Source organism: Solea senegalensis, linkage group LG8, assembly GCF_019176455.1.
Source record: "Solea senegalensis isolate Sse05_10M linkage group LG8, IFAPA_SoseM_1, whole genome shotgun sequence".
NCBI classification, from domain to species: Eukaryota; Metazoa; Chordata; class Actinopteri; order Pleuronectiformes; family Soleidae; genus Solea; species Solea senegalensis.
The window spans coordinates 17111191-17138974 of record NC_058028.1 but is presented as its reverse complement, the minus strand read 5'-3'; the positions used below and the strand labels follow the sequence as shown (position 1 = coordinate 17138974).

The 27784-nt window shown below is 42.7% G+C and overlaps 1 protein-coding gene across 13 annotated transcripts in view; it reads left to right on the top strand.

Annotated features, from left to right (window-relative positions):
- Positions 1-27784, top strand: part of mecom (MDS1 and EVI1 complex locus) — a 129524-nt gene that overhangs the window by 36220 nt on the left and 65520 nt on the right. For all 13 annotated transcript variants that reach the window (XM_044031881.1, XM_044031880.1, XM_044031878.1 and 10 more), the window contains exon 2: positions 6051-6397. In XM_044031881.1, the coding sequence (XP_043887816.1) occupies positions 6051-6397 (347 nt within the window). The remainder of the gene's footprint in view (positions 1-6050; positions 6398-27784) is intronic.

The window sequence follows — 27784 nt, the reverse complement described above, 5'->3', positions numbered from 1 at the left end:
ACTTTGATTTCACACATTTAAACTATTATCCTTTCCCATCCACTTTTTTCTCCTAATCCTTCTCTCCTTGCCCCTCTTATCCTCTGTACCCCCTTCTTTCCATTTTCCCCCACTCTCTCCTCTCATCCTCTCTATCCCGGGGTCAGTGTGTGATTCGGAGTGTCCTCCCTCTAAGCTCCCGGCTGATGTATAGCTTGTGGAAACAATGTGAGTGCTGGGTTGTTATTTTGTTTGCTTTACAATTGACAGGCTTGAGTTAGCGTGCGACTGGGATCCTATCTCATTAGGCCAAATGCGGGGCTAAAACAATCATAAAAATCGTTTTGGCAACTGGCATCTCACTTAGAAACAACCTACATGCGGGAAATAAACTCCGCAAATTAGAGTCTGGACTGGGATTGAATCAGAGAGAGGGGCGGAGGGGAGGGGAGGGGGAGAGACATGCACATATGCTTCATGTTGTTAGAGACTTAATGGTATGAAGTGGTCGGGCTGATGCAAAGGCTTCCTCGTTGATGATATTGATTGTGGTTTTAGGATATAAATTGTGTGCATGTTTGTGTGTCGCACATCCATCTGGGTTCATCAGGACTTCATTAATTTGCATTTCATTAAAAAAATAAATGCAGTTTGTTAATTCTTCATATTGATTATTGCAAACGGTGGGAGAACAAGCAGAAACAAAGCCAATCTGTGTGTGTGTGTGTGTGTGTTGTTTTTTTTTTTTGGGGGGGGGCACGGTGCCTTAGTAGCTTACAATTCTGTCAATCAGTGCAAGTCTCCGCTCGCACTTATTTCTCTTCTCTTATGCTAACACGCATTTTCTCTTGCTCAAACACACCTCTTTCTTTTTCCCTCCACAATATCTTCCCTCCTCACCCTGTACAAACATACATCTTTATCAAGTGGCTGTTGTCAGACAACATTAGATAATTAATAGGCCATTTGTCAGGCCTGTGAGAAACATGTTAAAATCCCCGAGCAGCTCCCCAGATAAATCCTGCCGCATACACAGATGCCTTTGTTGTGTCAGCCTGCCATCGGAGCTGCAGATTTACCATTAAAGAGCTCTCATTATTAATCACAACTAATGCTAATTAATTAGGTGTGTGTGTGTGTGTCTCTGTGTGTCTGTGTGAGAGCACACACAAATAAAGGGGGCCAACTCTAAGCTTGTTGTGCAATGTAAATTGCTTACTCGGCCCAGGGCCCTTAATGGACTGTTTTCCATTTGGAACAGGAGCAGTTGACTAACACAGAGGTGAAAAAGCAGAGACAATGCTCTCATTAATTAGGACTTTATTAAGAGCTTTACCCCTGCTACTCTGCGTATGCTTAGGTGATTTGTGCAATGCCGGCAGCTGTTTGAGAACATACATAGTACATGTAAATAAACACCTGCAGTATAGTACCTGTGTTTCCCCCTTAATTCTCAGTCAATGCAGTGTCTCAGCACATCTAAGAACACAGTGCATTGTTCAGATATCAATATTGTAAATATTCCAGGGCCCATTAAGTAGATTATAGCCTAATATACCTATAATACCTATAATATAAGTCTTAAATAATAAAAACAGTGATTATTTAGGCATCAAGGGTAATTCATCTATGGGCTTTGTTGTTCTACCAAGACGTTTTACATTATGATTTTATTGTATTGCTATATTGGAGAAAATGTCAACTTTTATTCATTCTTTCTACTTAAACCGGGGGTGGCTTTGGATCACAAGATAGAGTAGGTTGTCTGCCCATCGGGTTGGTGGTTAAATCACCAGATCCTCTAGTCTGTGTGACAAAGTGTCCTTGGGCAAGACACTGTACCCCACATTGATCTTAGCTGGCTGCGTGTGAATGATGTGATAGGACATAGTGCTGTGTATTATATATACTATGTGTGTTTGAAAAGGTAAAATGCAAAATGATCGTGTAAAGTGCTTTCATTGGTCGCTGAGACTAGTAAAGTGCTATATAAATGCAAATCATTTGCCATGTAATTATTTTTGGTTGAAGAAACACCTATTGAGAGATTAATTATGGATAATATGGATAATTATGGATGGACAAACTTGTATGTATGAAACTACCTAAGGCTATGGGTGTTTGTAGTTTGTATCAGTCAGTTCCACAGTCAACCCAATGGACCTGCTTACCAAAAGACTTCCCAGAAGTGGCGCTAAGGCCTCCATTAAGCACAAAGACAGAGTTAATTAGGAAGCTTATTGCCTCTCCTGAGGGCATGGGGCTCCAAACACTCGCCTATACACCCTGCTGAGGGAATCTAGGCACAAACTGATGCACTGTAATTAACAATGCTTAGCAAATCAACAGCGGCAAATCTCTGATTGGCAGTAGCTATGAGATGGTTCAAATGAACCCAATGAAAATTAATTGTTTTTGTTTTCTTTCGAATTGAGTCGCAGTGAGTTGTCTCTCCCAGATGCCTGGAAGCCCTCGTCTCCCTGATGGTATCCCCCGTTTTTCAGACAAATGACTTAAACAACAGCAGTCATGCTCCGCCCACATATTTTAAATGTCCGTGATAAAAATGAATATATTTTTCTACTGTGGTTATTGTCCTTCCACTGCTGTTTGTGACAGACATTCGTTGTTCACTGCTTGGAACAGCACAAATACTTACTGATGATTTTCTTGGGGCCCGATGGAGATATAAATAGAAAGCAGAGAAATAATGAACAGCACACTTCCAGAATTTGGATGATGACTAATGGAGGTTATCATGTGTGATTATTTTTGACCTGTAAAACAAGGGTAAGCCCCCCTCCCCGTCCATTTTGTCTGTTATCACAGGCAACTAATGATGTCCTGAGATAAGCATGCAGGTCAGTCCTCATGAGGTGAGGAGTTCATTTCCATATTTCATAATAGGACCCCATCAGTCAAGTTATACTCCTCTTGATCTGGCTAGAGGAAGGAGAAGTGATCTGTGCGTTGCAACAAAGCAGATGAATAATGTTCTTTCCTTACATCCTATTGTGTTGTAATTTGTCTATTACACACCTTATAAACAGAGATCCAGTAGTGCAGCAAAATATAATATTTAAAATTAACTTTCAAATATGTATTTTTATAAATTACTTTTTTTTAATGAAAAATAGTAATATATAATTTTACATTTTCAAGACTAAAAATGATGCCAGTGATGTGATACAAAGCATCTTGAAAAATCACCACACCTACAATTCAAAACTAGCAGGATATAGAGAAATAAAGTCTGTGTTAATTATAACATAGACTTTTATTAAAGGAGAACAAAGTAAATTGGGGATAATGTGATAAAGAAAGGAGAATGAGGGTGGGGAGGGGAGTGGTTGGACTATGTCTACAGGTAGGTTATTTCTCTCTGTAAACATATGTATCCATTTGTCCCGTGGGTGCGTCCCCTTGGCGTTCAGTTGGCAGTGGCTGGGTCACACCTCCATTAGGGGCTTTGTCACAGTGATTAATAGCTCTTTCTATCATCTTTAATTCACTCCCTGATGATGGCGGCTCTGCTCGCTGCTCGGGGTAATCGTGTGATGTATGAGTCCGCCCAACACCTCATGGCAGAGGTGAAAATCATTCCACCCATGCAGATAGCAGGCCTGGGAACAAATGTTTTCCCTCTATATAAAAATTAATGAATTTGGCGTTAGGAGCACAAGCATCTGAATATATGAGATGTAAGTGTCTGTGTGTGCGTGTGTACTTTCCTATCTTAATGGCCAATTTAAATGGGGAGATAATACTGTTTTCCTTCTCATTTTGCACTAAATCTTTTGTGTTCACCTTGAAGTGCATTAGCATCAAGATCATGCACTTTGTTTTGCACTTGCTTCCTTGTTTTATCATGAACTGTCATCTATGTTATATTGCAGTTTGACCCTTGATGTTGCTGCTGCTACTCCCCGCTGGAGTTCCCCCTTGTCAACCCTGAAATCTTTAAGAGCTTCCTCTTTAATGAATGCGGGTCAACTTACAATGATGAAGTAATGTTCATTGCTGAACAAACAGACATTACTGTTTGCTTCAAGTAGGCAGAGACACACTGAAATGCATGCACTGAGCTGATCATCTCGGTGCAGTGTCTGTACCTCCCTGACACGTCTAAGCTGAGCTATGGTCATTGACCTATCAATCATCTGCACATGAAAACCACCATTTTTAGAACGCTGAACATGGCATATTTGCTTTCAGCTAACGTTTACCTTACAGAAACATATATGTTTATGAGCTGAAATGCTCTTGTTGAGTCCAGTGGACAGGGGGAATTTCTGGTCTAAATCAAATATAAACTTGGAGACGAGTGTGAGGGGGGAAATGTCAGAGGAGAAACAGCTATGGAGGGATACAGTTACCTTTAAAAGTGCTTGTCCCTCTACCATATGGCAAGCTTCACATTCAGTACTATAACTGCGTTACACAGTCTTTGTGCTGAAAATCATTACATTGACTCCGAGAGCCACATTGGGTTTCATGCCCAAGTCAGCAGAGTTTTTAAAAGACTTTTCCTTCAAACACAGCAGGCCCACACAGTGTGTGTGTCAAACACAATAGATGCACAGACACTGTGATCAGGTATTGCTGCAGGGAATGACCCTAAGAAATACTGGTTCACACACAGAGACTGACTGCACTGCTTACCACAGAAAACTTACATAGCTATATATATGAAATGGACAGCTCATTCCGCAAACATACATTTCGACGGGATATTATGATGCTTAACTTGCAGAGGAAAACTGATCATGTCCCACTTATACAGTAGTTGAGAGTTGTGCGTTCATTTTCTCCAGACATTGTTGCTTTGACCTTGCCAAAGTGGAAGCCACACATTTGAGGATATTAACACACAATTCCCTTGGCTTATCTCGTGCTTTAAGTTACTGCTCAAACTTTGGGGCAGATTGAAAGGAGAGACTGCACATGGAAAAAGTTCAGCGACTGTGTCCAAGTCTTAAGTTAATCTTTCAGGTTCGTTTATGACCACCTGTGGCCAATCACGGTGACCGGCTCAGTCAGTCAGCGCAGATACTTCATGGCCAGTGAGCAAGAAGTGTGTGTGTGTATGTAAGTGGATCAAAGGTTCCATGGCTGACAGCGCAGTGGTACAGTGTCACACAGGCAGTCCTTCAGGAATGTTCGTCAGTGCAGAGATAGGTTGGAGAGCCTCATTAGCAGAGCCCCCTCTCCCCTTGGCCTGTCAGCCTGTGTTATGCACAGCCCACCACAGATGCACGATAGGAGAGCAGCAGTTTCTTCTGGATCATTTCCGGCTTTTAGCATCTATCTGTCTCACAGTGTGGTACCTGGCTGGCAGTCTATCCTGTCAATTGAGCTTGTTGTTGAGCTTGTTGTTTTTGTCTTGTTGTCTTTGATTCTCTGTATGTGCATTTGTCTTTCTGCACATCTACCGACTTTTGCATGTCTTGGTATTTGTATGATTTTCTTCCACGCTGCTTGAAACTGCACCCACAGTGTGAATGACTCAATCCCTCTGCCTCACCAGCCACGTGTGCCACTCCGAAGAAGCTCAGTGTGGGTTCAAGGGTCTTACTTCTATATCCTGTTTCACCCTATTCACAATTAACCCCAGTGTGCTTTCCTCTGTTTTCACTGTACAGACAAAAAATCATTCAGGAAAGGGAAATATAAAACAGTCAGAGCAGTACAATGCAGAATGGACCACTTACCCACCTCAATCAGCATTGGCACGAACAAATGGCAAACGTGCTGTTGGAGTTTGTTTTTGTTTTACTCTCTAAGGCTGTATTTGTTTTTTTATGTCATGTTCGCTACTTTCATCAACTCTTGCTCTTTGCTGAGCTCAACCAAAACAAAATCTGACTTTGTTACATGATACCCGACTTATGTGACTCTCTTTGCTTTTTGTTTGAACTGAAGTTAATACATATGCACTGTTTTACATCTGTATTTTCCAGTGTTCAAATAGGTATATACACTTAGGATTCACAACCTGTGACAATCCAGCAGGGACACAGATGTCACTGAGTATCACCCTCACATAGAGACTCTTTCTGTTTTCTCCACAGGTGATGGTGACGATGAGTTTACCCTGTACTCTCCTGACATCTTAGACAATGTGTGCGGCTCTGATGGGGATCCCACACCTTCTTCAGCCCTGGCAGAGGAACCAGTGTCTCCTCTCCTGTCTGATGATGAGGCTTCACCCCAGGACCCCTTGTCATTCCAACACCCGAGCAGCTTTCTATCCCAAGAGGATCTGACCGTTCCCCTGGACTTTGAACTGCGGGAGTCACTGGTCCCAGGTGGAGGCCTGGGCATCTGGAGCCTCAGGAAGGTGAACATTGGAGAGCGTTTTGGACCATATGAAGGAGAGCACATGCCTTTTCTCCGAGACCCCAATCAAGGCTGGGAGGTAGGTACATAATAGATAAAGATGAGTTAAGGTACATGTGTTGTTAATGTGGTCTGAAAGTGTTGCTTTTACACATAGATGACTGACAGAGGTTATTGTTTCCAATCTTAACGAACCTCATTTTTCAATGGTTTTAGGATATATTGTATAACCGCTTAGTGAAACATCAGCCTTGTTTTCAGTCAAGTATAAACGTGAAAATTGCAGTCACACAGTTTTTCTGCACCAGCAGTAGCACACATTTTGACAAGAGGAGGGGTTCCTTGGCCAATATACAATGTAGCATTTACATTAGTCCTCTCTTTATTTCCTCCCATGTCGTCATGTTCACATTTAGCCCGGTGACCACAAAGCTGTTGTTGTCATTTGTTGCCCAGTGATGTAACGTTAGCTCAGTGCCACTGAAAGACAGGCAGTTGAGGTTGTGCTCTTAGCTCAATTAAAATGAAAACCCATAAATCCCTTCTTCATCCTGGTTAGGGACCCAATGTGGCCATTGGCAAAATCACATATCGGTCAGCTACCGCAGAAATCGAAGGCAGGGTCACAGGACAAGGCCAAAGGTTAGATGTGGTCTCTATCAGTGTCAGCATACTTGGTTTTTATAGAGCAGGAGGAAGGGCCTTGCAGAGTCTCAGCCTCATTTAGTTTCCCAAAACAGATCCTCTCTAATGTGGATGTGAGGATTAAGTCCTTCATATTTAGACCTTTGCCCCTTTAAAGGGGCAGAGCCAAGCTCTTTAAGTGTAGCTGACCATGCAGTTCATAAAGTGAAAAAAAACACAAAAAAAACCACTCAAATATGGTCTTCTGTCACTTAATATAGGCACTTAATACAGTCTACCAAACCAAAGTCCACTTTAGTCTTGTACTTAAAAGACGACTGAGAATGTGTTGGTGAAGTACCAACATTCGGCTCATATAAATAGTTTTGGAATTGAACTGGTGCTTTTTGGGTTTACATCACAGAGCGTTTCCCTCGCCCATCAGCTCTGACTCCGTGGTTTTGGCTCTGACCAAATGAAAATACATTTCTTTCTTTTCAATCGGACTGCATTTCCCCCAGGAAACAACTTCTACCTCATTATCAGCTGCTGGGTGAGATGCAGTACACGAATGTCTCCTAAACTGAAATAAGAGAAACAGAGAGAAAAAAATAATAATCATTTTGCATTTTTTTTTAATAAAACAAGAATCTTAATGAAACAGCCTATGTCTTTTACAAAGAGATTTACAGCTGGTTGAACAGGCTCTCTTGGTTATTCTTTAGTTTTCTCAGGGAAAGAAATAAAGGATAAAGGAAAAAGTGTTTGCATGAATTTTAATCTGGTGGTAATTTATGGGCAGCGTGAATAATAATATGTATTTAAAAAGCTGAGGAGCTGGGATGTGAGCGTGCATGTGTGTGTGTCTGGGGGCAGACACGTTGGGGATGGGGGGTGGAAAAGGGGTGTCCAAGATAGGATCCTGGCGAGGCAGCACTGTATCACAGTGTTTAATTACCACTGTGACAGCGAGCCATAACTCTTTCCATTAAGTAAATAAGTTGTAAAGAATTTATGATGAAATGCCACATTATTCAGAATGGATATTCAGTGGTGACATCCCTCTGCATTAAATATGGTAAACGCCATTAAGCCCTCCTGACCCCCCCCCCTTTCACATGCCCACCCGTTAACTATCCCTCACCCAGCATCGCACTCCCCCGCCCCCACCTGCAAACTGTCAATATGCCAATAAGCCTGCGGAGGGTCTGTAAAAATAAAATTGATTTGCTAAATGTGAGTTAAGATAGATATGTTTGCTTTCATCATCAATTCTGTGCGACGCAGCGAGGTGATGTCACCGACCAGGGAACGATAAAGTGGCGCTCCCATCTGGAGCGTTTGATGGAGGGCCCTGAGCGGCTCAGGCCAGTGGTGACAGACTGGGGGAAGTTTGTCACCAGGGAGGCCACCGCTCCTCTGCGCCATCACCATAAATTTGGGGGCTTTATTCATAAAGGGGAAGAGTGACTTATGGCGTCCCATGATGCTTTATGAATTCTGGAATGGTGACTTATGGGAAAGATAGCTTTGGTAAATAAGAGGTAGGGAGGCAGCATTGAGCAGTCTGTCAGGCTGAGACGATCGCCTTTGTACGGTTGTATGCAGAGCTGAAGTGCTGACTGTGCCGGCAATCATTTTCCCACTGTGTGTATGTGTGTATGTGTGTGTGTGTATGTGTTTTAGCAAGTTTAGTTAGAGAACTGGATTTGTGTTAAGACTTTGTTTATGAACGGAATTATTAAGGTCAGATGTTATCTGTGTCACTTGAAAAGAAAAGTAAATCAGGCTTTAGAGTTCTGCCTTATCAAAAAGATATTTTTCTAAATAACAGAGGGGGTTACATAGATGTTTCACGTACTAATGTTGTGAAATCTAATCTCTTCACTCAAAAACACAAACAATGATTGTTTTTTTGTTTTTTTTTAAATCTCTCCAAACAACCCAACTTATTTGTATAATTTATGATTTATTTTCATTTTAAGGACTTTGTGTAAACTGAAAAGAGATTGGACGACAGTAACTGATGCCATTTTATTTAAGTAAACTGACATTTTAATCAAAATATAAAATAATGAGATCAAGAGTTTTGAAATGAATCCAAACATGCAAGTCAAGTGAAAGTCAGAGTGGTGAGGAGCAGATAAAAGTTGAGCTCAAAATATTGTCTGTAATTGGTGCGTGACCAAAAACAACCTTTGAATTTCTGTAATATAGGGTATAATCATTTTATTTGTCTATAATGTACATGGTCATCTCTCGTTTTCCCATAGTGAGTGACAGATTGGGGATGATGTGTCCTGCAGTATCCCACACTTTTCACATGTATTTTTCAATGGCTTTGCTTGGAAATACTCTTAAAAGCCTGGATGCCCTCTAGTCCATATTCTGCTGTCTCTCTCTCTGAGTCGTTAGGCGCATTGAAATTCAAACTCCATTTGTGTCTGTCCTCTTCTCAGCAGCAGCAACAATACAACTGAGAGTTAGAGTCTGGGAGAGAGTTATCCAACACTCAATGAGCCTTTGAGCTTACCCAAACTCACAAACCCACGGGATTATGGGACCTGAGTTCAGAAAAGTAGGTGCCTCCTGCTGTAGCAGCGATGGGCGGGGCAGGTTAGGGGTGCAAGCAGGGGTGGGATGGTTAGTGGGGAGGGACAGGGGCGCTTATGGCTTTTGTGCACCTCTTGAGTGAGAGGCGGAGGTGGAGGTGGAGGCAATAGTGGTAGTGGTGATGGTGGGGAGGTTGTGAAGGAGATTAGCAATGATGGTGAATAGGAGTGGAGGATTAGGTGGCTGGGCAGGGCCTTTCCTAGCGTTGCCTGTCTCCTGAACCTCCTGTTCATGAGAAGATGGGAGGATGGAGGGAGGAAAGGCAGATGCCTGGGCAAGGGGAGTTCCTCCTTTAAATTGCTGTCAGTTGGAAATCTTTCATGTCCAATGATCTAATGAGAGAGAAGTTGGATTTTTTTTTTTATCATTTTTACTATACATTTTGCGTAAGTCTGCTTCAGACTTAAGCGTCTAGTCTGACCTGCAGGATCACGATTTGTCACATTCACTAAACCGCAGAAACAAACGCGAGCAGGTAAAGTTTTCAGACTGCCTGGTTTTGCAGTAGGCACAGATAGTATGATCTGGAAACGTCAGTCGTTGGATTTTGTGAGTCTGTGGTGCATGTGTGTCCACATACACTCTTGTGCGTGTGAGAGTGTAGATGCGTTCGAGAGGGCTTTTTTTTTTTTGTGCACGGATAAGCTGCTGTCCTGAATGAATGCAGATGTCTCTGGCTGGCTGTCCGCCTGTCCTCTGTGCGCTTGACGGCCTGTCACCTCTCTCTGTCACAGGGAGAAAGAGCCACTCTCAGGCCTGGCTAAAAGCCCCTTAATCCCTGAGCCCCTACCACATCCCATCCACTGTCAGCAGAGATGGCCCTGCCCACAGCACCGCTTAGAAAAAGGCAGCCGCTAGGGATGAACCTCTCTGTCACTCACACCCCTCTCAATGGACACACATCTTCACATTTTCTCACATACGTACACACACGTATAGTTATAGAAATTCAAAGTGGAAAAAGTCCCATGTCTGCAAAGGCAAAGTGAATGGCGGATGTCAATGCATTGTGCTGCATGAACACAACAGCCACGCTGACATCATTGTGGGACTTGTTTTCTCTCTTGAGGAGATTGAGAAGAACTGGATGCTGAGACACTGTGTGCAATAATGAAGAAGCAGTTCACAGCATACACTTGGGTCTCACTGGCACTTAATGAATTGTAAGGAAGACAATAAAGACCATTAACATCTATTGTGTGGGGCCGGATAGTGCTAGGAGGGAAATGTGTCACCGTGTAGACAGAGTGTTCTGAGCAAGTGACTGTTTTGTGTGTTACGAGAGCTGTGCCTCTGAGGAAACATCTATCCGTTAATTATACCTTCGTTGATTGTAATTACAACTGTGCTTCTGAGCTCTGGGTGTGAGGCTAGTCCTCCAACAAGTACAGTTACATAGACCTGAGTGTAGGATAACTGCTGGGGGTTGGGGCTGAAAGTCATTTTTTTGCTGTGGGGAGAGTGGTTGTGCTGGATTTTGGCTGAAGTGAATCACTATCTATGTCTAATGTTGAGTGGGAAGAAATTAGCATCCTCTACAGTGGGAAAAAAACAACGTAGTGTGCTTTCCATCATAAGCAAACTAGACAACATAAGTAAATAAACCTGTTCTTAATTTGATCACCATGATATTTCCATATTTAGTTGCTGTACACTAACCACACATTAACCGGACTTCATTTCTCATCTACTTTTGTCTGTTACATTCAAACTATTGTAAAATTAGTTCACACAATGTTGATTAAGCCTGTCAACTCCACACGACTCTCTCGGTGTTTCTCAGTATAGCACTGTTTATATCTTGTGCACACAGGAAATGTAATTGTTTAATGTCAAGACAGATAGAGGCAACAGCGACATTACATTACACTAGTAAAGTGAGAAGGGTTTGAGCCTGACTGAAAACTCAAAGAAGCACCCACAAAAGGTTTCAGAAATGAATTCTCATACTCAAAAATCCCTGTGTTGTTCAGCAGTTTGACACATAAAGGCTTTGTAGTATTAATTGACATAGCCCATTTTCAGATGAAGGATGCGGTGTACTTTTTTTTCTCGCACAATGGCAGAATAATAACATCAACAACAACAATCACCCAAAATTGAGCCCTGTAGCTTTTAAAAAAATGTCTTCATCAAATCAAACAACATCATACAGCAAACAGTCACCGTAAGTGGGTCTAAGAACAAATCCTATTAGCTGCAATATTATATTTTACGGTCCTTTGTAATACTTCAATGGTCTATAGCAAATATTTATTCAGTTGGTAACAGTCGAGTAAACATCATGTGCATTTAAGCTGCAGTAACCATAACTCCCCTGGCCTCTTACTTCCTTCCCATGGTGCAGAGTGTGCAGCCTCCTGTCTGTTAAATCAGCCCCAGTAAATCCTTCAGCCATGTGTGTGTATGTGTATGTGTATGTGTATGTGTATGTGTGTGTGTGTGTGTGTGTGTCTGTCTGCTTTTGTCTCTGCCACTGTCTGTGAGGGAGATGAGCTCTCCAGCCAGCAAAACCGGAGCTTGATTGTCTTGGAAGGGAGTGATGTCCATTCAAAACCGAGACAAAACAAGCTGGGGGTCCATCTCCCTGCCTCTAAGTTGATTGGTAATCCCTTTCTTTGGGTTAATCTGTTGTTTGCTGCTGCTAGTTGACGCTGTGTGTCTGTTTGTGTTTGGTGGAGGGTTGTGGGGTCTTATTCAAGTTCTAATCTCGTGTGATAGGCGCTATGGTGAGACAAGACTTTCACAAAATGTGTCGGATACTGTACAGAGAGAGAGAGAGAGAGAATTCTTCTACATGAGTGCAGGGATCAGTCAAGTCTCTCACTTCTATCAGAGGAAATTTAAAAACAAAATACACATTTGTGATTACTCTCTCACTCCTCAGCACCCACCCTTCCACCTTCTCCCCCTCCTTCCTCCTCCTCTGTCTGAGTTCCCAGCAGGGAGGGGAAGCTAGGTTAACTAACTGAACAAAGTCAGAGAGAATTGCAGGAGGACAAAGGCAGGCGAGAATGGGGGCTATGCCAGTCGGAAGGTGCAGCCAGCAGCACAATACCAGGTGAAGGAGGCTCTCGACAGGGGTCCATCCAAGCGGGGCAAAGGTCACAGGCCTTATTAGATCTGAAGTGAATGGAAGGCCTCATTTGATTGAGGGAGGTTTGGCAAAGGAGGCTTCAGAAAGGAGTTCACCTGTTTTGAAAAGCTTAGAGAGGGGGCATGTTTCTCCCTCTATTATATTTGACCTGTCAGGATGCAGACAAAACTCTAACTAGTTGATAGCACATGGTGGGAGTCACAACACACACGTAACACATCCTGAGCTGAAAAATGGGGGGAGACTGATTTGATCGGTAACATGCCGGGCAACCTCAATAACACAATGACAAACGTCTAGACAGGCGCAGATATAATAGAATTTATATCTAGGTGCATTGAATCAATGGGGCAGTATAAATGCTACTGCCTCGTAACATACATTTACATCATCCATCCTCAGTTCTTATTGCACTCTGAATGATCTGTGGTATGCGCACAGCAAGGGAGCTTCAAACTCACTGCCAAAGCCATTATTTGTAAAACATACAGTATGTGTGTTATAGGAAAATGAGGGAGCATGGCATGGAGCAGAAATGCACCTGCTTCAATTAAATTCACCACATGGATTAGATATTTATGTTGCTCATATTCCACCAGTATTTTTTTTAAGGTTATGTACTGCTCTGATTTAGACTTTGACCAAGAATATGAAACATAATCCTGTTAACTGACAACTAAATACTGTAAATGAAAAGTAGTAAAGGTTTGGGATTAAACGCACCTCAACAACTGTCTACACAACTTCCCTAGGAACAAAACAATTCTTAAAAAAGTTCTTTCTCAATGCTTCTCAGGTACCTACAAAGTTAAAATACACCAACATAATAGACCTCATGGCGTAATACACACAGGGAGTCGTACCAAAGTATGCCCTCTGCACTCTGCACAGATAGGAGTGAAAATTAGGCGACCCCAAAACAGCAAACAGGAAACGGAGGTGATGAATTCCGTGTGCGGGGCCACAGAGCCAGGCTCATAGATACCTTATCGAGGGGGATTGATAGGGAATGGGCCTTCCCTTAAAACACACTACTGATTGTTTCCAAATGTCTTCCCAATGGGGAGGGTTAGACAGGGGGAGAGACAGTGACTCAAGGGCATAGCATGCAAGATTTTTATTGGTCCAGCCCAGGGAAACAGCGAGGGAACAGCTACTCTGTCCTGGCTTTCCTGCCCCAAGTCGCTGCTAGTGCTTAACTACCTTTCAGATCACATTACCCAGGCAGTAAATCTAAGCACCGGTTAACACAAATAATCAAGAGCTAATACTGCACTACGAAACCACTTTCTCTGTGTCTGTGGTCAGAGCTGTGCAAACAGGCACAAGCCAAGGCCCTCTGTCTTCTGAACCTCTGCCAGACTCCCCCTCAGTCTCTCATGGCTATTATAACCTACACACAGTCACAATGTCCATACACTCGGGGTATCCCTTATGGAGTGTGCAACTTTGTGTGCGTGTACTGTGTTTGTATCCACTCACATGTTGGAATCTCTCTCCTGACACCGTGCTCCACCTCAGAAGGTAATGGGACAGTGCAGTAGAGTTTTAGAGCTTATTACCGGGTTAAGCGTTAAGACTGGGCCACAGACTGGGCCACATTTAGGTCGGTAACATCATATCCCTCTTTCAATTACTCCATATTGCAGCTCCAATTAGAGTGGAGCAGGTCCAAAACCAGAATTGAGACCTGCCAGGTTTTGAGAGAGAGAGAAAGCAGAGGCCCCGGGTGGCAGTAATGAGGTCTTAACCCTGACTTTGCTCTATTATGTCATAATGCTTTAATTTGAGCCATATGATAGGCTGCTGTGCACTTCTATGTTATTGGAAAGTCAATATTTGTGAGCTGGCCCTGTCTGTGCACCTCAGACGTGCCCCTGGATTAAATTCAAAAACCAAAGATTTTAGAGGAGCAAATTATTGACATAGGAGAAGGCTACTTAAGGTTATCCTGGTTGTATTCACTGCTCCCTGACACCCAGTTATTAAATAATTTTGCAAAGAAAATTTATTTTCAATTATAGATATGCACTAGTAGTCAACAAAAAGGATGATTCAAGCACCCCTGCGGTATTACTAATATCTGTGAAATTATTACCAATAACATGTGTATTATTTAAATCTCTTTAGTTAAACACTACACAGCATCTGTAACATCCACATAACCAAGTAAGACAGTAATACAACACATTTTCTTAAAATAATTCTGCTGTATTTTATTATTTTTGCATAAATGAATTTCCCTTGAAGCAATTTCCAGATTATTGTTTTCTAATTTTAAGCCATGAATGATACAATTGTTATAAATACATAGGTAATTACATTTGTCTGAAAGGGGCCTGTTTGATATAAGTATATCTGCCAATATTATTTGCTTACTTAAACTTGCTAAACATGCTACTACTGTATTTTCTTCAGGTCTGAGTAGGTCTTTCCCTCTTTACATGTAGTTCTGTGTTTGTGGCCACACACCAGGAACCAGCTGATCACGATGGCATCACTAAAGCGGGTTTTTAGGCTGACTGTTGTACCCAGTACCAATTAACTAACAGTGTATTTGTTAATAGTTTGTACAGTGCTTGAAGGTCATATTTTAAATTAGCATGACTCTTGAATTTAATGGGGTTAATTACCATGGTAATAACCCAGGACCACATCCTGGTCAATAATTGTTTTGTAATTGGTTTCAGGTTGCATGTAAAAAAAACACTTCATCAATTCTTGTCATTGCATAATTACAATCTGGGGTGTTTAATCATATTCAGGATAAACATAAACAGCATTTATTTTAAAGACTGAGAGCTGTAGATTATATATTTTGAAAGAGGTTTTGGTTTTTACTGTACCTTCTCATACATCTAGTCTGACTAATTTGTAATTCATATTTACATAATGTCTATAAAATATAATAACTACTTCTCTTCTACTAGTCTTTTTTGTTGTTGATACTGCACTATAGGCTGCATATGCTGCACATCAGACTCTGTTTGTGTTCTGCAGAGTTGAATTTCTTGTTTACACTCTGAGGGACTCCAGGAATGTTATTCTAACTGCATTACAGCAGCTTTTGTAGGGTATCTTTTTCATACCCAGTATTGTTCATTGTTTGAAGACATAAATTGGGCAATAAAAAAGCAATGCTTATTGGATATATTGGATTAGACATCCAGCATACTGTATGCCAATGTGTTTTGTATTATATTTCTCTGAACTTGAACACGGGACAAGAGGATTGAACTCAACACATGGCAGTCACCCTTAAATCCACAGATAAATGCTGCTCACTCAACCGAAGATGGTGAGGAATAGATAGTGTTTCTCCTCCTGGGGGAGAGTGGAGGGATGGGTGAGACTGGGTTGAAAAGTAGTTAAAACATGATTAAGCGTAGCAACCAAGAGGGTAGTGTCTGCACAGATAGGATCGGCAAAACTTGACAACTAGATGGGGAGAAAGCAAGAGTGACCGATGAGGCTGGAGAAAAATAAATATACACAAAGGTGGAGAAGAGTGCAAGCGTGCAAGCCGGAGTGAATGAAAAAGAGACAGAATGAGCCTTAAGAGGGTGGAGAGAACTCAATGTCCTGTCTCTGGTATGTGCCAAGGGAGACAGATTTCCCGGTGGACGGTTCCCAAGTGTCCTCCCGCAGTCTGTAATATGATTTTACAGGCTACAGCAGGTAGTCTGTGAGAGAACTTTGTTCATGGGCACTCTCAGATAAGGGTTAATGCAGCCCAAAGGTTCCTCCACTAAACAGGGCACTCTGGGAGTCTGTCACTCCCTCGTTGTCGGCACCAATCCGTCACAAGGGATTTTTTCCTGCAAAACTCAGTGGCCATTTCTGACATCTCCAACAAACTAATTGTTGTCTCCAGTTCTGGCAAGCCACATGAAGTCCTAATGAATTAATGTCTTCTGCACAGATGGGGAAAAAAGTCTTTTACAGATGAATTACACTTTGTCATCAGTGCCAGATCAGGAGAGGAGACGAGATGAGAGTTTGTGTCGTTCGTATTTTCTCCTCCAATTGTTTTCTTTCCCTCGGCTGTTGTATGGCTCATTCCCTTCTCTCCAAGCCACTTTATGACAGGCATTGTGGTGTCTTAAGAGTTCTGGGTCTATTCTGATTGGGCCATGCAGTGCTTCTCTCTGGATGTGAGTGACAGTGGGATCAGATCCAACCACCACCCAGGACACAGAGCCATAAATCATCCTGCTGGCACAGAGCTCCACTTCCTGAACAGCTACCAGTTCCTGCAGGGGACAAAAAGAGCTTTGTGGGCTTTAGGCAGCAAGAACTTCTCCTCTCTTTGAGGATTCTGAGGTTTACGAATGATGCTGTGAGAGATTGTGGAGGAAAGAGAGCAAGAGCAATAACACACATACTCTGTCGCTCCCTTTTATAAAGTAAGTTTAAGGCTATGACCAGGCTATATGGCTAATAGATACTGAATGTGAACACCTGTTGAACAGCAGGCCTTGATCAGATCAGCCACTCTTTGTGTTTAGCTGTCACCATGTCAATTTCCCACTAGTGTCACTACATTAAGATAAAGTCATCATCCTTGGCGATTTCATCACAGTTAATGTGAAAAATCCGACTGTCCCAGCTGTGGCGGCCCTCGCCAAAGGCGGCCTCCCTCCATACCGCCCTTCTTCCTTTACATTCCTTATTTCCACCACTCGCCGTCCTCCCTGCGTGTTTGGATGGCTCCACCTCACTGTCAGCCGGTGAAGGACGGCTGTTTTCCTTGCAGGCCAGATCAAGACAGGAGATTGGCCCCAGGGGGGCTGGAGATGTGAAGCTTCTGACATGTCCCGTAAATCTAGGTTGTCCCATCTCCACTGCTCGATCTGCACACAGCAATGAGAACACCAATGAGGCGTGAGGATGAACATTCCTCTGGCTGTTCTCACACACCATAATACTCCACTGCCCCTCTTAGCTGTCCACCTCAGCAAAAAGACCATCTTTGCACCCCTGGTGAAAAAAGTCCCCACACTCCAGACTCATTGCACATAAAAGTTGTTACAAGACGTCTATGACTTAGTGTTTTTGTTAAATGATGAATATGAAATGGTGTGTTATTCTAGTGTCTAAGAGAGGCAGTGTTGTTGTACTTAATTCCCATATTCCTCTGCCATGTCTGTCTCGACCCCACAGCATGGAGCTGGCAGAGCTCCGCAAACATAAGCAGACTGACTCATATGCAAACATATTCATAAAATCCTTACATACTTCAAGGTTTCATATTAGTCCCTCGTGAGGCCATTTTTGTCCCATCAGTTTAAAGTTTTACAAACAAAACAATGGTGACTGTTGCTACATTGAAGTGCTTCAAATGAGAATTCCTCTCACGATAAAAACATTTTTATCATCACAGTTTTGTTTCATTCCGATAAATTTTGTTAACACTCAGAGAACTGGAAGACAACTGGCACACTGACCAACCAACAAGTCAACAGCAGACACACTGTGCCCCGGCCATGTGGCCCCCTTTCCCCCCCTCACCCAGCAGCCACGTTAGCTACGTTAGCCAGATTTTTCACCCAAATGGAAATGAAGCCTGTCACTTCCATGCAGCCTCCAACCGCTCTGTCTGTCCAATCCGTCACGGAGCGCCAGCGGCCGCAGAAATAGGCCTGCCACTCTCACTGTCATCTGAGTAACGGATGTCCCATCGTTACCACAGGGCGCAAGCAGGCAGCACTCAAGTCCACTTTCACTCCGCCTCCTCATTTTTCCCCCATCCTCCTCCTTCCTCTTCCTCTCACTGCCTCATCTCAGTGATGAGCCTTTTGGACCTCTGTAGGAGTTCAAGGTGTGTGTGTGTGTGTGTGTGTGTGTGTGATTTCTTAGAACACATGCATGCGTTTGTTGGTCTTTTTTTTTCAGTATGCGATGAATGCTCCCCCAGTCCCCCATCAAGACTCAAAAGCAGTGGTATAATAGGAGCAGGGGTGGGGTGAAATAAATTGTGTCCTGGACTGGTAACCTAACAGCCATCATAAATAATGTAGACCTATTTGAAGGGGAAGATGGGGCATTAGAAGCTATTTACACTGCAGGAGCCATGCTATCGATCAGCATGGGACGTCCCATAGATAAGAATGGGATGATGTCACGGTTATTTATGGTGATTCCCGATTGTAAGGCTACAAAGGGGATTTCGGGGTGACAGCATCATCAGTTTTTGGGGGTCTGGGTGGGAAGTGGGGGCTATGATGCATTCTGTCATCAATGGAAAGATCAGTGGAGTGGTTGTGGGAGGCAATGTGCAGTGGAGTCATGCTCCTGACATGACACACACACATAGACAACTTAACTTGCACACACAAACACCGAAATGCATGCATACAAACACACACATGGAATGCAAAGATAAATGCCACTGGTGCGATTGGGGTCTATAAAGTGTAATGAGAGGTGATGGCTTAGAGGATATACAGTACATCTCTGTCTGCCTGCCCCAGATTCAGCACTGTAACATATATAGTGAACGCAATAAAACACTGGGTCTCCACTGGTGTTCTCTGAATTGAGCCAAAGGCCATATTCAATATGAGTCTGAGACAGAATTACCATCCAGGGATCACTGGTTGGGTCATATAAGTACATGAAACTCAGTTGTGTTAGATGAGAATTTAGGAACTGTGAGATATAGAGACTGGCTAAGGTGTACCTTGGGATTTGACTTGATGTTATATATATATATTAAACTGAAGAGGGGGGAAAGTAGTGGGAGGACATCTTGGAAAAAGAAAAAAAAAAACCTCTGAGGTACTTAATTACAAATCCAGCTATTGGTCACAGAGGTATCACAGAAGTGTACCAGTCAGTATTCTAATATACCCAATGAATGTTTGAAATGTCTTGAAATGTCAACTGATTGAGATTCACTGATGCTGAATTCTCAGATGAAATCATATATATACATAATCAATACAAACTTAATCAGTGATCAGCAACAGTCTATTATGTTATGTTTAGTTATCTTTATCGAAATCACACCACACTCTACATGACATACACCTGAATTGTTAACAAAAACAGGGAATCAGGAACAAATGTTCATTTTTATACAAGCTTCATATAAAGTCCTGTATATATTTTATGATATAATATGTGTCACTGATGTTGATAATATTGTGACATATGAAGTAATTATTTCCATTTAAATATTAATCACAGAAAACCCTGCTATGGACCAACAAAAGTGTGCTTACGTATGCTTTAAATCAGGGGTGTCAAACTCATTTTTGTTCAGGGGCCACATACAGCACAATTTGATCTCAAGTGGGCCGGACCAGTAAAAATAGTAAAATAATAGCATAATAACCTATGAACAACAAGAACCCCTTTGTTTTTTCTCCTTTGTTTTACATTCACTGAAGGATAATTTTACAAAACATGATATATCTTGAGAACTATAAGTGCAATTTCAACAATATCATGCCTAAATTTACATTTAGATTAGTGTGAAATTTTAACAAAGTCATCCTGTGGGCTGATTGGACCCTCTGGTGGGCCGGTTCTGGCCCCCGGGCCGTATGTTTGACACCCCTGCTTTAAATGGTGCCATAATCGAGTAACAATGTTGCAATACAGCAAAGTAAATATATTTTGCTCTGCCTTAAGCTCTTTAAATTGTTAAAAGTGAGCAAGAGAGAGAGAATGGTATAAAACTACAGAAAGAGAGACTCCTGGAGCTGAGGGAGATGCAGTGGTACAGTGGAAAGTGGAGAACAGGAGGGGAGTAAAAGTTGGCACAACTCCACAGTGTTTTCTGTCGCTGGCCCCTCAGAGCAGGAACATTATTGTGAATATTAGTTCAGAACTTCTGGCACCCATCCAGACACTGGCCTCTGTGTGTGTAGGGGGGGTTTAGCAGCAGGGTTTGAGCCCCATCATACACTACTGCTATTACCCCCCAACCCACCCCACCCATCTCCTAAGCGCACTCAAGACTAGAAAGGCTCCACAACAACAAGATGTGTGAAGCCTAAAGTCCTGCCCAGCCCTGATAACAAGTCCCAGCTTTTTAAAAAAAATAAGCAAACACATGTGGCTGTTTGATGTTCCCGTCCCCCTACCCCCTTATCTCTGGTAACTTTAAATTCTCTGAGAGTTTCTCCAGTGAGATTAAATTCCATAATTAATCTTTGAGCCTTTTTATGAACATTTTCTTTTTTTTTTTAATTATTTAAAAACAAAACTTTTGCTCAAACTCAAAAAGCTCACAGCTGTGACTGTCAGGTGTCTTTTATGCCACTAATGAGAAAGTGGCTGAGAGGGTGGAAAAAGTCTACTGAACTCCATAAGGGCTTGATTGCCTTCGCCACATTAATTTGTGTGATTATATTTGTATAAATGGTGAGGTAATTACCTATTGTGTATGTGTGCACAGTCTCATTTCCTCTTGAGTGCAGCTAAATACAGTTTCTTGTGTGAAAATGATGATTATCAAATTGAAAATTCGCATTTGCCTTTTGTTTGTTTCATCAGAGGGATGAAGCTTACAAACAATGACGACAAGGATGATTATGAATATTATCTCTTCAGTATGTATTTTTCTGCTTTTCCCGTAAAAGACTCTACAATATGTATTCATAAATGTCTTTTTGAGACAGTAGGTTAAAATGCAATGTAGGCAATGCCACTCATCAGACAGACAGCCTGGCACAGAGAGAACGCTAAGAGAGAAAATGTAGGAGTTGGTTGCAGTGGAAGAACTTCACCCTCCCACCCCCCCGAGGAGGAGGAGAGCAGAGTCTATTCAAGGTGAACAAGGAGACACAATGCAACAGGGTCAATGCTGGGTCAACAAAGTCTGTGAACTGCAGTGTACAAGTGGTGGCAGGCAGGCGTGAGACGGCAGAAGACAGACAGGTGAGGTGTTCGTACTCATTCAGAGGGTGGGGGCATATAATTAATTCTGCGCTTAACAATAGCAAAACACTGATGCTGTGTGTTTGTCTGTGTGTGTGTATGTGGTGTGCATTTGTGCTCACACACACGTGTGTACGTTTTTATAAGGTTTGAAGGTTTTGTTAACGGCCTTTTCAACAAAGCCATCACAAAGGTCATGTAGCTATGAGTATCTCTTTCACCTTTCACCCATGACCCTCCTCAGCCAGCCAAGACAAGGGGCTCAGTGAGGCGTTACCATGGTGACATTACCAGTGGGTCAGTGAGGGGACAGATAGGCTATATGTTGTATTTTTACATATACACCTGCATGCATAAGAGAGTGCATGTGCATGTGTCCTCTTCATGCTATGATGTTATGAACTGTAGTGTGTCTGTTTGTCACCTTTAGCAGTGCAGTCTGGAGGAAAGAGCACATCTAGGTCCCTACTGAGGTTTTACTCTATTAAAAAACAAAAAAAAACAAGCAGCCCCCTCATCTCCAAACAACCCCGATGAGGATGAGTCGAAAGTCTCTATCCCAGCCTTCTTTGGGGGTTGAAAGGGGAGGAGGGGAGTCGGGTTTTGTCTCTCACCCGCCCCCCTTTTGTGAGAATACCCCTTGTAATAAATCTGGATCTGGTAAATAGCCCATGAATAAAGAGAGATTTTATCCTTGGTGGCACAGGGAAGATTTAGTGGGCAGAGGCAGCGTCGCCTCTCTTCTGAACAACTACAAAGTGGTCACTCAGCGAGCCTTAAGAGGCATAAAAAGCCTGCGGTAGTTCATTAAATCTCTAGCATGAAGATGGGTCTGCTGTGGCTGTGATTTACGGCAGTCAGGTGCATATATTGGCGGTGGCACTTGGCCCCACCTCTCATTCTCTGTCTGTCCCAATGAGGAAATAACTTAGCATGCTGCGCTATTTAACGGCTGCATAGTTGGGAGACACACAGGGAAAGGGGCATGGACATTGGGAGCAAAGAGAAAGGGAAGGAGACGACAATGGTGTTTTCCCAACTTGTTTCTTTTTGTCATGGTTTGAATAGGAGCAAGAAAAGATACCTTTGTCTTTCACGTCAATCATGGGCCATTTTGAGTTTCAGGTGAATGTGTGTGACCTCATGAAGAGTCACTGGAAGGCAAAGAGTAAAGAAGAGTCAAAGCCCATTGTGGCATGGTTCTGGTCACCAGACAGGCTGGCACACTCGCACCAAAAATAAACTGGTTCGGAACCTGAAAAGATGGCTTTCAGGTTCCCCTGGATTCCAGTGTGATCCACTTATGCCTGTGTTTACTATTGCTCATGTTGTGCATTGAGCAACGCCCACCATCAATGATGTAGGCTGGTGAAAGTGCTCAGCTAATGTGAATGCGCTGAGAGCATCAAGGTTCCAAACGGGACTAAAGCCAGAGCTTGCTGGTGTGAAAGCTTTGTCAGTTCGACTGGCTTCTTAGTTGTGATGAGACAACTGCTGCTTTCACTCTCAGGGTTTTAAATAGTTATTCAATTAATAAAAATCTTTATATAAAATCTTTTTTTAAATGTATGTACTTTACAGAACATTAATGGTATGCTTTATGTAATGGACCAAACAATGTAACTCTCTCCTGAAAATATCTTCACCCTTTTATATCACTGCCCAGTTCATGTTACATGTTCAGTTATGTCTCCTTCACTGACTTGACTCTGACCTTGCTGCAATCACTATATCTTCTTATTCCCCCTAGTAAATAACACTCTCTCACCTTGTTTGCTGCCAAGCCACTTATGATGAGGAACATTAAATATTTGTCTACAGATACTTCTATGCTATCAGTCAGTAAAAGGCCCTTCACTTTTGTCCTGTTCAAACATTCAGGTGGGGAGAGTTCACTGTGTATCATCATAATCTCAGTCACTAACATTTTTGATAATGCTGTCATGGAAATGACTGATTATTTTATTAGGGTTCGAGCAACAAGGTTGCAAGAACCCTATTGAAACTGGAAGGATTATTATTATTATTATTATTATTATTATTATTCTTATTATTCCCCCAAATGAATCGCATTTTTGAGGCCTTTCCCATACCCCAAAACTCACAGATTTTTGTGACCGCATCAATCGTGGTGTAAATTTACGTCTGAAAAAGGTTTGGGGAATGTGCGTCAAAAATTGAATGTGGGAGGGGCCAATAAGTGCGGCGCCACCTGTCCAAATTCACCATGACCAACACAAATATCGCACATGCACGAAATTCGGTACACATGTGTAGTGGGTCAGGATGAAGAAAAAATTACATTATGACCATGATCCAAACCCAACAGGAAATCCGCCATCTTGGGTTGACTGGCCATTTTTTGGCGATTTTGGCGAATTCGCAGCAATGGTATTTGAACTAACTCCTCCTCGAGTTTTCGTGCGATCACCTTCAAACTTGGTGAGGTCCCTGTGGACCAGTTGAGGAGCTTACAGTATCAAAAGTTTTTTCAAATGTCGCATGGCGCACAAGATAGGGGGCGGCAAAGTTTGTGATGATTCTGATGTTTCGCATCAGAAAAACAAAACTCTTATAACTTTGCGATGGAAGGTCCGATCCAAACCAAACTTGCTATGATTGATGATGGGCCATTGCTGAAGACGTCTATGAAAAAACGGTGAAGTTTGAAAACAGCGCCTCCTTGTGGTGAAAGAAAATACACCAAAAAAAAGTTTTTTTACGATTTCGTGAATAACTTTTACACAAATAATCGTACCGCACTCAAAATTGGTGACAACAGTCAAAACACATGGTAGATGATGCGTGATCAATTTGACGACAAATCGTTTAACGGTGTTGCCATGGGAACGACGCAAAGTCGGATTTTTGGGACAAAAAATCAAACTGCTACAACTTCGCGAATCCTGGTCCGATCTGAACCAAACTTGCTAGGATTGATGACAGTCCGGCCCTTAAGACGTCTATATGAAAATATTCAATTTCGAAAACAGCGCCCCCTGGTGACAGCAGACAATATGACAGCTTGTATTTCAATTATCTCCTCCTAGAGCTTTTGTGGGATCACCTTCAAACTTGGTGAGATCCATGTGGACGAATTGAGCATCAAAAGTTATCAAAAGCTTTTTAAAATATTGTATGGCGTACGAGATAGGGGGCGCCAAAATTGGAGATAATAATAATTTTTCTCAACAGACAATGAAACTCTTATAACTTTGCGATGGAAGGTCTGATCCCAACCAAACTTGCTATAGTTGATGATGGTTAGTTCCTGAAGACGACTGTGTTGCTGAAACGGTACATTTTGAAAACAGCGCCTCCTGGTGGTGGTAGAAAATTCAAAAAAAACAAACTGTTACAACTTTGCCAATCCTGGTCCGATCTGAACCAAAGTTGCTGGGATTGATGACAGTCCGGCCCTAAACACGTCTATATGAAAATATTCATTTTCAAATACAGCGCCCCCTGGTGACAGCAGAAAGAATTACATTTATAGTTTTTGATGCTGCTCCAACAGGGATTGTTGTATCCACTTGAAACTTAGTATGTGGGACCCCAGACCCTTCCTGAACATGTCCGTAAAAGGTCACCTACCTACAGGAAGTAGAACGCCCAAAACAGGAAGTAAAGTCTTACATTGTCCGATTGACACGAAACTAGATATGTGAGTTACGGAACCTTCCCTGAACATGTTTCCGGAGACGAACAGGAAGTTGGCCATTTTAAACAGGAAGTGCTCTCTTACTTTGCCGTTCATTGTCCGATTTGCACGAAACCTTATATGTCACACCAGGGACCTGTCCTGAGCATGTCTGCAAAAGATGACCTCCCAACAGGAAGTGGAATGCCCGAAACAGGAAGTAAACTCTAAGATTGTCCGATCTGCACAAAACTTGATATGTAAGACAAGGGAACTTCCCTGAACACGTTTACGGACGCGCATTTGACCGAACAGGAAGTCGGCAATTTTAAACAGGAAGTGCCCTATAACTTTGCCATACGTTGCCGATCCCCCCCGAAATTTGGATCGACATGTGCGGGGACGCCGCTGAAAATAACTAGTACTGAAAATAACTAGTACCGCGCGCGGTGAATGAACGGGTGAGAGCGCGAGGCGCGCGAGGAGCCGTGGCACACGGTGACTCGCGCGGGTCGGCTCGAACCCGTTCAGAACCGCGCGCGGTACTAGTTATTTTCAGTTTATTTTTTATTTTATACACTGCAAAGTTTAGAGTGTACAGGCTGCATACTGACTCTCAGTTTGGCTTCACTCTGAGCCGCTGGGGATTGCAACGTATTTACTTTTGTGTAAATTACTTCATAAAATGACCCTGCAAACTTTTACAGCATACACTCTAGTCCTTCTAACATTCTCTCCTCTGATTATGAGGGTCATGTTCCTGGGGACAATCTGCAAATCTCTTATTCCTTTCACTGAAGGACAGCATAAGGGCAGATAAATGCAATTTACCATGGGAGTACCACCATATGACTGCCCCAAATAGGATGATTTAGTCTCACATTAATCAAATTCAGAAATGTCAAGTTTCCTTTTCATTTGTAAAATCTCTTTCCCCCCTCTGTCATTTCTATCCTCCTTTCCACTGCTTCTCTCCTTACCCTTCATCCACCGCTCTTTCTTTCTCTGGTGTCAGGATAAAGATGTAGGGCCTGATCAGTGGAAGCTGATGTCCTAATAGAGAAGTAATGAGAATAGATCTGCTGGCTGCCGGGCTGTCTGCGTGTCCCGGTGCGCCGCTGTGTTCAACCACTTATGAAAGACACGAGGGGGAGAGTGCGATGTGCTCTGGCCCTTAGCGCAAAGATAATATTCACTGTTTTATCCACCTCTGCCTGACAAATGACAGTCATTAATCAGAAGCTGGAGAGTCTACCTCGTGTGTGTGTGTGTGAGAGAGAGACTGGTGAAAGAAAGGGAGGTTCAGAACATGTGCCTTGCTTGATATTTGCGCAGGGAAGAAGTGCAAATATCCACATACCAGGATACATACACACCTTAGAGATCTCGCAGATAAGACATTCCCCTATCAATTGATTGGGTTGTTGCCACCTGGGGAGATTTATCTTAGATTAAAGCTGTCATTTGTTTCCCACAATGAACCAGAATAGAGTTGCACTGAATAGAATTGAAAAGTGAAAATCGATAAACCACGCATCTAGAGGCAGGATCTGTAGAAAGTGAAAGAAGGGCAAGTGCAAAGTGCCGACGTGAGGGCCAGTTGTTGGCCCTCTCAGTAGGTGAGGTGGCAAAGAGAGAGGGAGGGTCCAAGGAGGGCCTTTGTGTGAATGAATGCCTCACACCCTCAAATGTTATGATGGCGAGTCATTAATCACAATCCTGACATAATACACAGTGACCAAAATTTACACACTTGGCAGTCAAGCGTTCACACATATGCAAAGGAGTAGACACAAGCACATTATATACAAGGACATATCAGAGCCCAGCCCTAATTCACACAAACTGTCTGCTGTGTCTGTGCATACATTAGTATGCGCGCTTGTAATGCTCCCTAATTCACCTCTTCTGCTTGGACACATACTTCACATCTCCTGTGGACAGCAGCAGTGATTGCCAGATAACAACTAGTACAGCCATGAAGAGGAGTAAATACAAAGAGCTACTGGACAATGCCCAAACTCAAGCTTGGGAGAAAAGCTCTCAATCTTATTTATTTTGTTGCCTCTTTAAGAAAATTGTCACACGCACATTACTTTACATTGCTGCCATGAAACATCTCACCTATCCAGAGTTACAAGTGCATAAAAACATCAAAATTGCTATAAGGGAGGTCTAAGTAGCTTGCTATATGATAGGACTTGGCAGCCAATAGCTGAGAGCTGCTGGCCTACAGTGCTGTTATCCTACACAGAGGCTCCACTCTCTCAGTTGGCTCCTGGCCCTGGTCCTTCCCCCTGGCCTCAATCTGGCCTTGGTCTGGGCCTGCTTGTCCCTGACCCTGCCAAACCTCCACCACATCCCCGAGGAGCATCACTGCATCTCTAATCTGCCCCACTCTGCTCCACTTTGCCAAGTACACACACCAACCAAACGCAGGAATGACCTGAGAGGCACACTGCTCCGACTGTAAGCACCACACACAACCTGTCTCCTCCTGTGACCTTCTCGAGCCAGACGCTCATATTTTTCATTCATCTGTATCTACTTCTGTTTCTCTCTGACTGTGTTGCTCTGTTGCGCACACACATAGGTCTAATCCA